General features: G+C 43.8%; 1 protein-coding gene across 5 annotated transcripts in view; it reads left to right on the top strand.

The window, feature by feature from the left end:
- Positions 1-8,658, top strand: part of DIS3L (DIS3 like exosome 3'-5' exoribonuclease) — a 1,101,103-nt gene extending 1,092,445 nt beyond the window's left edge. For all 5 annotated transcript variants that reach the window (XM_069624265.1, XM_069624266.1, XM_069624267.1 and 2 more), the window contains one exon: positions 7,162-8,658. In XM_069624265.1, the coding sequence (XP_069480366.1) occupies positions 7,162-7,470 (309 nt within the window). In that variant the 3' untranslated portion in view covers positions 7,471-8,658. The remainder of the gene's footprint in view (positions 1-7,161) is intronic.
- The last annotated feature ends 5,666 nt before the right edge of the window (positions 8,659-14,324 follow it).

Below are 14,324 nucleotides of genomic sequence, written 5' to 3'. Positions count from 1 at the left end.
GAGTTCTGACGTCTGGGTGCTAGCTGGAGAAGAGATGTATATTGAGGAAGTGGATAAACCACATGGCACCGACATTGGATGAGTGGTTGAGGGAGGTTGTGCGGGCTAATAACACTGGAGAAGTATTTGTCACATTGCTACCAACAATGTCCAGACCTAAAAACATCTGATGAGACTTTAAGAACAGAGGCGAGCTAATCACTTAGCAAAAAGTATAGGCACTGATGTGGGGATACTTATTCCAGAGAGAGAGGAGGATGGCAATGCATTAGCGCTGGGAAATGCTAAGGTGGTTGTCCTAGGTCCCACATGATTATTTGTGTCAATACTGTGAAATGTTGGAATTTGTTGTACATGTCATGCAAATAGTTTTAAAAAAACATTTTCTTCCTGGAGCATATGATGGACTGATCATCTCTCTCCGGGGCTACCTCGCTACTTTCTTCACTGTTCTGAGTGGATCTTTGGAACTTGGAGGACCTTCAACAAGATGCCTGCTGCTGCATTTTCAGCCTTCTTGCATGAACGGAAGTTGTGCTGGGTCTGCTCCTTTCTTCTCACATTGAAGATCGCCCATTCACCATGGTGACTTTTGTTGCACTCATCCATCTTTTATGCTCCTTGCAGGTGTCCTGAGCTGATGGTCTGGTTTAATCTTTCTTCATTTTGGTGTTCTACTCAAAGCTGTCTGGGACCGATTCCAAAGCACCACAGCCAACAATCTAAATCCTGCATCCGAATGGGTCCTCTTCACCCGCAACGCCTGGGCTTTCCTCAACAGAACCAAGCACAGAAAATTGTGTCTCCTATGGATTTTGGAACACCAGCAGTGGTCTCTGGAGAAATCTGAGTCAGGGGTTAAGTTAACATACCTGTTTCTGTTGCCCCTCCACCCCCATCCTTCATAGGATTACATGGGTGTGCTGTCCCTCAATCACGCTTTCCTAACTTTGGTCTGTGGAGGCCTGTTGATGGACCCCTTTCTAGGACTTTCCTAAAGACTGAGTGAATTTACATACCTGGACTTTACCTTTTGGACTTTTTATAATCATTACACTGGCATCGCCAATCTCTTAATACACCTGCCTGTGAAGTATCTACATTGGAACTGGTAACATAATACTCCAAACCATCTTACGTTTAGACGTTATAAGAGCTAGATAAGCTGTTCTATGATTATCATGAAATGTTCTTTATTTTTCTACCGCATCTGAGTACTTACTGTATTTCACTGGTCGTTGAATCAAATGCTATTCTATTTCTCCTGAGGGTGGATCTATGTATCTGTTTTATGGTGTTGGTGTGACAATATTCCACTAGAATAGCTTAGTGTGTATTTTAAAGACCTGATCAACTGTTTATACTTGCCTGTCTAACTAGAATTATTGGTATAGCTCTGTGTGGACTCATTGTGGCCCCTGACCACACTAACACTCTTCCTGAGACTAAGCCTTGCCGCTCTATCTTACCTTGGTTGGGTTTGGCTACACTGTGTCTTCCCTGTTCACCATAATAGGGTGGCCTCTCAAAATCCTCCACCAGGGCTGATTTTGGAAATCCATCTTAACAGAGGGAATGTTTATTGGGACTAGACATGTCCAAACCCTTTTCCCACAAATGTGCCTGCCCGTATGTTTGTTTCCACCCTGAGGGGGCAGGAAAACAGCCAAAAGCCAAGATGGCAAAGTACAAGCCAAAAACCACATGGATCAGCCATCTTGAGTTTATGGTACTTGAAATGGCATAAAACAGTAAATAAATGGTGGTGCACAAGGGCGCATCGGGGAAAAAGGTATGTGGTCACTCCATCAGCCTCTCCAGGGGTATATCAAAACAAAAAGGCTTAAATAACTTTGCCAAACAAAATTGAAGAAGTTATACAAAGTACCCCTGCAGTACTCCAGTGTATGGTGGTGTGTACTGTAAGGGAAGCATTGTATCACAAGTATGACACTGACACAAGAGGTACAATATGTAAAACATTTATTAAATTCTCTGGGTTTGGAAATACTCCTACTTTGCCCTATAGCTAAGATGGGAGTAGTCTCTACCATCAAATAATAAAGAAAACGCAGTCCTAGTCAGTCTCTGTCAAATCAGAATGGCCTTTACTAACAAAACCTAATGTCTGCCCTATGTCTTATACAAAAAGTGTGAAAAGGGGAATATGTATGCAAAGGAAAATCAGTGTTAGAATATAAATAATCAAAGTGACTGAGCAGCTCTCCTCCCCACGTTGGACAGCATGGAGTAAGGCGGTCCACATAAACAGGATGGCACACTCTGGCTCAGTTTCTCAAAACAAAGCAATTCAAAACATGGATTGAGGCCCGCCTGGCCTTCACGTTAGTCACTTTTGCAGCATTCCAAAGGTTCTTTCACAGTTTAACAAAAGGGTTCACAGTTCACCCAAAAGTTTACGCAGGTCTCTCTCGATCGGGCTCAGACCTCTCATAGTACAAACAAAAAGTTCAAATAGCTCTCCTTCTGTCAGACTCAGACCTCTCCATCACAGCACTTGTAAGGGGTTCCCTTCCCCAAGCTTTATTCACATTTGTTAGGAGTTCCCTTCCCTTAACTTATCACATTTCCGCTCTCCCTCAGTCGGGCTCAGACCTTCTTTTGATGTCAAAGACTTTCAAATGTGTGAGGCTTTTACTGTAGACCTCTCCAGGACCACTTCGACTTTCCCTTCAACTCGCACTCTTGTGTTATTTGCCCCAGTGTTTCTTGGTTTATGTAGTTAAATATCACAAGCACAAGAGTTCAATATTCACTTTACACTCCCCCTTTTTCCGGGGTCAATCTTGATTGTCATGCTTTTTAAAGTTCATTCACTTTGTTGCTTTATAACAAAACATTTCACCTTTCGCTGAGACTTTCGAGTCAGCTATTTCCTTTTGCCAGACCACTCTGTTGCTCAATATCACTGGCTTCACAGTTATCGGTAATTTAAAGTTTACCACAGGTCTGCCTTTCTTCACATCTCCAGAAGCGTGCAGCCTTCAATTGTAAGATATATTGTTGCCACTTCAATCTTTCCTTAACACACCCCGGTCTTCCATCTTGCTTGCCAACTCACCGGCTGTGTGCATTCCTTTCTTATCTTTGCCGTTTTAATTCATGAGTCCAGGTTAATACCACAGGCTTGGCCTTGCCTCCCCAACTCTGTCGTTCTCCCGTGAGGGTCGCTGGTGCCTTTGAAATACAATGCAGTCTTCTTGTCTGGGGTTTGGCCTTCTCCACGTATCTATGGTTCTTTGGAGGCAACAACCTCCTGCAGGGAACTCCTGGGTTCCTTTACCCTTGGTTCTTGTGACCTCTAACTGTTGCTCTGCCCCAGTAGATTTGCCTTCGCCCCAGAAGTTCTGCTGATTTTCGTGTTCCACCTTGCTCCGAATTTGTCTATATGTTACGCCTTTTATTGTGTGGGGAAGAGCTGATGGGTATCAGATGTATGCAACTAAAGTCAAGTGCCTGACTTTGCATGACCCGATTAGCGGGACATGTCTAATGAGATATGTAAGGGTTAGCCTTGTTACTCTCAGTCGCCCTCTTCCTCTGATGAGTGTTTGTGTAGAAAGGGGAGGGGGTTGGAACATCAGAGAATCCTATGAAATAGGAGGGGTCATGGGTAGGGGAAATGGGGCAATACCAGGTCTTCCCATTGCTCGCCTCACCCCCACTACCCGAAGACCCCTCATCCAGGTGATACTCCTGCACTGGTCCACCCCCAGGGTCTGGACCCAAAGGCGATGGCTGTGCCCTGGCCACCTGAGAGAGATCCCGGGGGGGCTAGTAGGTGAGACACCCTTTGGTCATGGGCGGTCCTATGTGACAAAACAACACAGGAAACAACGTGAACGGGATACAAGCTAAAAATACATTGCTTACCTACATTCATGATCTTGATGATCATTATTGGTTTTTTACTTACCTACATTGTCAGGTAACGGTTAAATACATATGCAGTAAGCTGTGGGTTCCAATGAGGTCAATGGAAGCAAAATGAAAATGCTTATAAGTGTCTATTAAAGGCTGCTCTGCGTCTGGCCTTCATTTATTTTGTCCTTGTTTTTTTTAACTTTCCTTTTGTGGACAGACATCGAATTCCATTGTATCCCATTTTTGTGTGTGCTGTGCTTAGTAGAGTATAGTAGAGTATTTTTTAGGCACCCCATTTCAGTTCTAGGTTAATTCTATACTCCGAAAGTGGTTTGCTGTACATTGGTGGCAGCTGTGACTGACTTTTGGCTAAACAAGGGGTATAGTCACTTTTTTTCCACACTGGTAGCCTTATGCATCTATGTGGTAGCTGTTAGGGTACCAATCAATTCTTAGGATGTAATCCCAGATATTTTATTATTTACCATCCCTTTGTCTGTGTGAACCTCTAGTTCTGGCAAAAATGTCCTTTTTGGTGATATAGGATCATCCTGAGCCCAATTGCCTCTGTTTCTAGTTAAAACTGTTGTAGACTGTTTAAAAGTCCACTAGACATCCCACTCCACATTCATTTTGGGTGGGTATGTCCGTTTGTTGGTTTGTAGGACCCACCTGATTAGCTGGTCAATCAAAAGCTTTATGTGCTCCCCTGCAATGTAATTTGTGAACTAGCTTAGGCCAGCACCTGTGTGAATGTATTATCGGTGGGAGTGGGTCTGTACCAGACTTCCTGGAAGACCATTGCAGTAGAGGGGCTGCTGTTGAGCACCGTGGTGTGGCCATACTGGCCTGACTATTGCTATTTTGTCCTTGCTCCCTGCTTCTTTGTTCCATTGTAATCCCATCCTGGTGTCTTCCTGAGCCATCTGCATAGATGGCTGGACTGGCCCTTCCTTCATCATAGGACATTTTCCTGGCCTCTGTTGTGCTGCCTTCCTGGAAAATCCTTGTGGCCCAACTGCTTTATCATGGGGCCACTTGCTGCCTGGAAGTCTGATGGTCTGCTGCTGCCCCAACCTCTGCTCTTCTCTTGGCACTTGCTGTGATACGTGCTGCTATTGGCCCTTTTGAAGGACCATTTCTTGATGAATTGCTGCCCCTTCCTCTTTCCCAGTGCAATCTTGAAAATGTGTTCTTGTGTGCGCCTGTCATCCTTGTGGATGCCAATGCTTCCGTCGCATGAGTCGTCCTCTATCCTGTTTGTTTCTCTTTTTGGTCATCTGTTGCTTTTCTGAGTCATGGGTTTGGGTCCCTACTTCTCGAGTCCCCAACTTTGCCTTGCCACATGTAACCCATAGACCCGAATTCCACTGGGCACCCACCGTTCCTTTTCTGATTTCTTCAGATCCAGCACTGGCAGTACTTGTCCTCAGGGACTTGAATCCTGAACCTGTAGTTTTTCAACTGCAGAGGCCCCATAGGTCTGGAGCAGTGGGGTTTCCAGCCCTCTACGACACTGTTTACTATTGCTTGTGCCTTTTTTCTTTTCACCCGGTCCTTCTGGTTTGTTGGTCTCAAACCATGGGCTCTAACTCTTACTGGAGGAGAGACCCCCTACGGTCCCTACTGGCTATTTGTCTCTTCTATTGCACTTGGGTGGGTGGGAGGAGTAGTAAAAAGACAACTTAACTTGCATTATCCTGTAAATGCAGCGGACCAATAGGACAAGCAGTGCTGAAACATCTCTTTGCAGCGCTACCTTCTAACAACCCACCTCCTTCTACTAGTACTGCTTGCTAATCTATGCGAAGCATGTGATTTTAAGCAGATCCACAAGCCTCCGAAGGGATACATTATTCACCGTAATGGTATTTCTGATGCTTGTATCTGCTTTAATCTACATTTGTCCACCCATCCTCCTCTCTTGGAATAGAAGGTGCCTGGGGTTATCCAGCATAGATCTTTCACGCCTCATGGTCTCTACCTATACTCCATGCTTACAACTTAAACTTCCTCTTGTCAGAAATCAATAATCTGAGGGACCTGGATGTGTAATGGATCATGGGTATATAGGGTACGTCACACTAGGGATAGTACTGTTGACGTAACTTTTTGAACTTTGAAAGCTTTATGTGCGGTACTCCGCAACTTCCACTAGATGTCAGCCTATACTAAACATGGGTTACCAGACATTTGGTCGAAAAAAATTTGTCGACCAGACAAATGGTCGAACTAATTTGGTCGAAAACCAAATGGTCGAATTTTTTTTTTTTTTATTTTCACCTTTTTTTGGGGGGGGGGGGTCCCCCCCCCCAACCCCCTTTTTTTTCTAAAAACCCATTTTTGTAAAAAACGAAAATCCGAAAAATAAATATATAATTAAAAAAAGAAATTCGACCATTCGGTTTTCGACCAAATTGCGTCGACCAAATGTCATTCGACCAGTTTTAGGTCGACCAAATGTCTGGACACCCTAAACATGTGAACCTAAGCAGATTCAAGAGTCAGAAATACGTTTATGTTGAGTAATGTATCATATATATGCTAACCAAGAGAGCAAGAGCATTATTCATTTGTTTTGTTTTGTTTTATTTTATTTAGGAGTATAAAAGACACTATTGTAAGTGCAAACACTTGCTGGATTTGTGGTGATCGTGTGTAGGGAAGATATTGTTAGCATCTAATGTTTGTAATTCATATAAGGGTAAGCATTGATACATAGATGCACTTAGATGTGGACCCACAACAATATTGCTAACCAGGAGTAATGACAAATGCTTTCAGGTACAGCACTTTTCTCTTCTGCAAAACCTATCACAGCCCCAGGTGTGCATTTAGACTGCCTTTGGGGGTTGGGGGTTAGCCTCTGGCATGCAGTTTATGATGTAAATCATGACACTCCTTACTATTGCTATTGCAATAGTTGTCCAGCATGAATAATGAAAGCCTGTGCTACTTCTGCTGTATCTAACTTTTGTGTAAGGTTAGCTTGCAGTGCTTCGGTTTGCTATGCTACTACTTTTGTACATCCGTCACTTGCAGGTCTTGTACAAGACTATACCTGAGGTGTACTTAACAAGGACTGCTAGCTTTCTGTGATTATCTTGTTCTCATGTTTTTATGTGTATTGTCTGAGGATTTTATAGAACTTGAGGAAACTGTAAAAATAACTATTAACCTTATCAACATTGATGTATTTTGTAAATGGGTTTTTAAAGTACATTTTGAAATCAGATGAGTCTCCTTATTCACTTGGCATTTTCACTCTCCCTGTAGGTACGGATTTCTGTTCAGACCTCCCGATGCCACAAGGACACCATTAGACTCGAAATCATTAGCAATCAGCCCTACCACTCACCAGAGGTGGAGCTGTCATCACAGAGCACACAGCTTGTCAAGACGGAGCTAGTAAAAGAGGTGACACGCTCTGCTGAAGAAGCCCAGCTTGCACACCGCGCGGTGACGGCTGCCACCATAGTGTCACAGGAAGAATTCAGACAGTACCGTCAGACTCACGAGCCATGCCTGTATGCACTCCTGGAGGAAATTCGGGACATGGCTTTGTTAGATGTGTCTGTGGGATGATGTACCGCTGAACTATCCTAAAAGTTAGCTCAGTTCACTGAAAATGTTTGTACAACACAAAGCCTTCACACTGACAATAGACCCTTCCTCTTTATACTGTGTGACAACAAAATACCTATTTTTTAATTGTGAAAAAATGGAAAGATTTTATGTGTATTTTTTTTTAAGGATGCTCTTATTTTGGTGCATATCTATATATTTGTTCGACTGTCTATATTGCGACTCTGCCTGATACAGCCATGGAGGCATATGAGTGGTCAGATTGAAGATCGGATATGTTCATCATGCCTCATCACATATATAGTGGTACTACTTACACATCACCTAGGAGAAGCCAAGAGGATTATTTCCAGTCTGGTGCTTGTCAATCGGACACCACAGTTTAGGCAAGTTACATTTTTCAACCTCTCGTTAGATGTTGGATCTCCCCCCTCTTCACATTGCTAAAACTTCTAGATTGTGGTGAACTGCGCACCTTTTTACAGTGTTTTGTTTTTATTGTAGTCAAGTACTTTTGTAGATGTATCTGATACATTCTTCTCAGGCACAAGAATTGACTTGATATTTGTGAGTTAAAACAGTGTTATAGTATCGAGATGGCCAACTTTCTTGGATGGACAATGTTGCTGTTTAAGCCGCCTCCGTTCTAGTCTAATAATGTTCTGTGTTTAGTGTAGAAGAACATGGGCTGTCGGGGCTCATCATATTAGTATATGGGCAGAGGTAGAATATTCTGCTGAGTTGACTTGTGCAAGCCTATTCACTTCTACTCTGAAGCCTGTGTTTTTATTCAAGCAAGACCTTTCTCTGAGCGGATCTATAGCTGCAAATCCCACCACGTGCTGGAAAACCATTTTGAGCAACAACAGATAACCTCAAGACATGTCCAATTTTATAGGGGAAACTTTGTGTTGATGCTTGTTGCGCACTGACTAGGAGCCAGTCAGTCCTAAGGGGGAGTGTGTGGACAATCGCTAGAATAGAATTCACTCAAGAGTACAACCCTTTCAGCACGAAGGAATTATGTCATAAATTGCAGCATTGCTTCATGTCCTGACTTGAACATCAATGCTGCAGGTATGATGCAGACCTGATAAAGCGACACCAGCCCAAGTATTGGTAACAGAGATCTTTGTGTATATATTTTTTTAACAATATTCTTTTAATAAAAGGCATTTTTATCTTGTTTCTTGGTTTTATACTTGTATCGTACCTTTTCAATTACTTTTTGACACCAGAATAACACTTTGTTCTTCAATCCCCTTAAAGGTAGAACCTGTAGAAATGTGTGCAAGATAACTCATGTTCACTCCTGAATAACTCCCATTGTCCTATTCCGAGCTTCTCCAAATCTACTATTTTATGGTTTGTGCGTGTGCTTTTTTGTAAATACCAAGCTGCTTCTGACTGTAAATGCATAAGCTCAAAGTATGTTTGTGTTCGCCTGACTGCTCTTAACCTATTAACAAAAAACATGTAAGGGTGACAGTAATGATTGTATGCGTAGATCATTGACTTCACCCTATTATGCAATATGTCAACAAGATCATGTCCTATCACCACTACGATTTACCCTTTAACATATGTATTTTTCTTGTAGAGCTCACATTATAAACACTTTTTTAGGTGTTTCATGCTTGTTACATCAACCCCATTTGCTACATTAGGCCTGACTTTTGCTTATTTTATTCTCCATCATTGGATCTTTCAGAGATTCCAATTCTTCAAATCTTCCCGGTTGGCAGGCTAGGAGACCTTGGTGCAACTTAAAGAGCAATTACAAAACAAAAAAGATAAACACATCCCTGAGTAGCATGTTGAATTTATTTTGCGCCCTTTGTCTTGCGACCAATGCAGTGGCAGGCCTTAAACTCATCTTCAGAAGAAATCTTCTTATTCGGACTGCAAGTCCTGTCAGTAGGGGAGTCCTCAATCTCTTGTCATTTCATTCTAGACATTATAGAATCCAGCAGATTTACATGATAGTATTCATTTTCCAAAGTTTTCTGGACAGTAAAGGGTATTGCTTGCAGTTCCGAAGAGATTAGGCCTTGCCGTAATTCCTACCCAGGACATGTGCTCCTTTAGAAAGCCTTACATTTTCCCATATTCACTCTTAGCCTGGCTGAAACCTTTTACCCTGCTGACTGACAAATTTAAGAAGTCTCTTTCCAGAGCTTAAAAGTCCTCTGGTCTGAAAGACATCCATATGGACGATGGTATGAAGAGTGCATTTATTCCCTCCACCCTTACCATTGTGGAGAACTGTGAAAGAGGTCACCATTTCAACACTAAAACATTGAGTGAGAGGTGTGTGTGTAAGTGGGCAGGTGGGACACACAGGCTGGTGGGGGTGAGTAGAGCAGAATGAGAGGGGTACGGGCAGGACCCTCATTAAAAGAAAAACCTGAAGAAAATAGAACTACCAACAATAGGTTGAAGTTAATGACCAAAAGCGCTAAATTGATAGTGTGAAGCCACATAGAACCAACATCAACACATGTATTGTTGATACCCCCTTCCACTAACTCTGTGCCATCCCTGACAACCGAAGTGTCCAGAATGTTTTCTCCTTGTCTACTATTAAGGCCCACCTCTTGACGCCCTGGAGCAGGGTCCCTCATCGGACTGCAGCATCGACTGTCACCACCATCCTTGTACAGTGTAAAAAATCGTAACATGTGCATGTTGCCCGCTAAAATGATCTTTGATGGTGGTATCTTTGCTGACTAAGAAACCCTTGCAGGCAAGGCATTGCAAGTTCAAGGTAGAGGGGTTTGTCATCACCTTGATGATGTGAGCTGTGTTGTCTTTGGCAAACATTCTTAGAGCCACAGCAGGCATGCCCCAAGGCCCTTGAATAGTCTCATATGCCTCCAGATGAATCTTCTCAACTGGAAAAGGGTGCAGATGCAGATGCCCCAATTGAAACCAGCACCATAAAAGACATAGACACAGCCATTAAAAAATATGGGATCATCAAGATACCCAACTGACCATCTACACCTCCGAGGTTGGCTCCAACTTTGATTCCACAAAGGCAGTTTACTACTAAAGAAGTCTTCTTGAGTAATAGAGGGAAGAGATTTCTCTCAATGCTCCTCTGACTCTTATTTCACCAAGAGTCTCTCTGAATGATCACATCAGAACAATTGCAGAGGTCTCCAGCAGTGCAGCTATAAGCGAAGTATCACTACAGCTAATACTTCAATTATTTGTAATGGATGCCTTCCTCGCCACAGTTCGTTTCTTGTTTTTATAAATATCCCCAGACACAGACTGGATCTATAAAATGTTTACACAACCACTAGGGCACAGCATATTCACTCCTGGTTGAGCGTGTCTGCTTTTTAATGGGCATTCAAAACAAACTTTTGGAAAAGGTCCTTTGATGGCTAACTGTCTTTGGAGCGACGGCTGAGCACTCGCTGCAGAAATGTAAAGTGCCTAGTGCCGTTTTGATGCACAAACCCTGGCAATTCCAATACTTTTTATTTCCCTGACAACCCAACAAAAGCAGCATAATTTTTGTACCAACATAGACCGTAGTTCCTCCCAAAGAAATATCCAACTGAATACCCCCACGGGTTTGGTTCCTGCCCCCCTAAGGCCTCTTTAATGCACATTCATCTTTGGTGGTTGGCAGGATTGCACAGTTATGACATTTTTGGTACCAGATTTCCTCAGACCAGTGGATCCTGCATAGAGTGATGAAGGAATCTGGCCTGCATTTCCAAAAACATCCTCCGGACACACCTCTATTCTCCCTGCCTCTTCTTCAGGGCAGCATTTTGGTTCAGGAGGTTGAAGTGTTGTTGTGGACCATGCACCTGCAGTGGGCTAAGACCTATGATGACCTCATCTGGTGAATATTCTGGCAAGGATATATTAAGCCTTTCTTAGGTGGAGCTCCCTGTCTGTTATTTTATATGGAAAGCACTTTTGGGATCCCATAGACTCTAATAACTAAGCTGTTTGATCTTCTGTGAACGACCACTAATAACATTTTATTTTATTATTTCCATAGCGCTATATGCCAAACCGCTTTACAGGACGAAATAAACTGTACAATTCATGCGGACCCAAGCACAACAACACTCCTATCCGCCAATACCCCACGGATGCCGGCAGTGTTTGCAGCGCTACACCGTGACAAACTCTTCCCTCCAAAACCCAAGACTCACAGCCACCAACACCACAAGGATGCCAGCAGCGTTCACAGAGGGACACCAACAAACACTTCCTTCCCAAACACGACTCCACACCGACACCAGCAGTGTTCACAGAGGCACACTGTATCAAACTATCGCCCTCCCTCAACCTCGGCCGCCATCCCTCCCTGCCCTCTCCCACTGCTCAGACTTTTGTTCCAGGGAACAACACCTTTGGTTTAGCTGGGCACACTGAAGCTTGGGCACTAGAATCCTATACTTAAACACCAACAGCACCCAGCCACACGCCTGAGCTCTGGGCTGCTTACTGGAGCCTACCCAGCCCACATAAGTCCTAACCCGGCAAAAATGCACATAAGCATCTTTAAATCAAACACTTAAAACCTCCTGGACATGGACTGCGGTCACCAAGGGCGTTCCAACCACAAAGTACATTGAGGCCATACAAATGGGGAAAGGGCGCTATATAAATATATGCCTAAGGGATCCACTCGTAATTTGATTATACAATCATTCACTTTTAGTTTCTGCTGGTCTTCCGACGTTGGGTTTTTTTGCGGATTGCCCTGTACTGTATTGTTGACACTTCCCCGCTGCTCTTTTTTTGTTCTTGTACTAAAAATTGTTTGTATTGTTTGTTTCTTTGTCTGTATGCGCCCATAAGCCTTTGGGTACCAGGTGCGCAATAGAAATCAATAAACATAAACATAAACAAATACAATGCAAGAAACAATCTAAGAAACACAGATTAAGTGTGTTTTAAGGTGTGAGCGGAAAGTGGGTAAAGAGAGAGATCGAAGAGGGAGAGGATGTGTCTTCCAGTGTTTGGGGGCCAATAGAGAGAAAGAACAAACAGGAGTTAGCACAAGGGGGACAAGGAACAGTAAGAAGAAAGAGATTCATAGCGGATTGAGCGGGATGGGACCTAAGAAATAAGAGAAGAAAGATTGGGAGGGGCTAAACTATGGAGACTTTTAAAGACCAGTGAAAGGAAGTTAAAGAGCAAACGTGATTCAAAAGGGAGCCAGTGGAGTGAGGCAAGAAATGGGGAAATAGTTGCGAGAGGATAGAGCAAAAAGGAGATGAATAGCAGAGTGTAAATAGAGCAGAGGGAGAGAGATGAGTAGCAGGGATGCCAAGGAGAAGAGAGAAACAGTAGAAAAAAGAGACGAGATATTAATTTTAATAGCGGGAAGAGAGAAAAGTTTTAGAGTTTTGGATATTAAAAAGGTGAAGCCGACAGGAGCAGGAAAGAGTGGCAATATAATAGATCGAAAGGGAAGAGTCAAAAACATCAAGATTCCATGCAAAGAGAGGAAGGGAAAAATCAGAGGGAGAAAATACTGGACAGAGACCGTGGTCCACTATACTGAAGGGTGGGAGAGTTGAGGCCAGTCCAAGATACGGATTAAGTGCAATTAGAGAGATGCAAGTGAAACTAATTCAGAACGGAACCACAGAGACCAAGAGTGGAAAGGGATTGAAGAAGGATGTGATCAGCAGTGTTAAAAGCGGTTGAAAGATAACGTTGAACCAGGAGAGAAGATTGCTTAGAGTGGGGGGCAGAAAGAAGTGCATCATAAACAGAAATTAGGGCAGATTTGATGGAGTCGACGGAAACGAGATGGATCGGAGGAGGGAGGCAGAATTAACATGATTATAGACTTGAGAATAGACTATACACACGAAGTTTGGATATAAAAGTTAGGAGTGAAAAGGGTTGGTAATTAGATGAGAGAGAAGGGCCGGTGAGAAACCTGAAGGTGTCTCCCTAGCTAGTCCCCGGGGATCTGTCATCCAGGTGGCCATGACACGGCCATTGCTATTGGATCCAGTTCCTGGGGGTGGACCAGTGAGGGAGGATCACCTGGAGGGGATCTTCAGGGAGTGGGACACCGGGCGAGACGCGGTATCCCCCTATCCCCTTCCTTCAATACCTCTTCCCTATCCTACCACAAAGGACATTTGGAAATACTGCCCCTGCCCCCCTTTCCTAACATGATCACTTTCGCACAACGGACTAACACCAGAGCCATTTACCTGACATGTCCCAATACAAGGGTCAGGCAATTGAGGAGAATCACACAAACCTGATGGCCCTTTCCCTTCCCACAGATAAAAGGTGGCGCAAGAGAGCACAGTACAAGCAAGGCAGACCGCACAATGAGACAGCTATCCTGACCCGGCAGTTCAAGAGGAGGAGAAAGGTGGCAGATATCGAGAGGCTGATGAGGAGAGACACGACCTTGCCCTTTTTGACAAAATCCTGCGAACCATCTGCTGAAAAAATTGTAAGACCGACACAATTGCCCAAGTGTGCTGTAGTAGATGTCAACGGTACACTGAGCGTATCGACGCTGGTAAGCCGCAGCGAGGGAGACTCCTGCTTCCGTGGTACAGGCCTTGAATCCAGTAAAGAAGAAAGCCAAGCTGTTCATCACAGCCGTTGAGTCGCAGGGAGAGCTGATAAGAAATGGGCTGTGGTGAATGAAAGTCGCAAAGCAAGAGAAGTTCAAAGAACTGTAACATTGTAAAGGGGGAGTGCAGCGGCAAAAGGGTACCGGTGCCACGTGGGTGCTGCTCCGAGAAACTCTGGTCAGTCCCTGTCTGAGTGAAACTACAGATACCAGAAGTCCGTAGGCGAGCCGCCAAGATAGGTCAAAGTGGTCATACAGAAGGTCA

Source organism: Ambystoma mexicanum, chromosome 11 (genome assembly GCF_040938575.1).
Source record: "Ambystoma mexicanum isolate Mex_15411 chromosome 11, UKY_AmexF1_1, whole genome shotgun sequence".
NCBI lineage: Eukaryota > Metazoa > Chordata > Amphibia > Caudata > Ambystomatidae > Ambystoma > Ambystoma mexicanum.
This window is presented reverse-complemented; position numbering and strand designations above follow the sequence as displayed.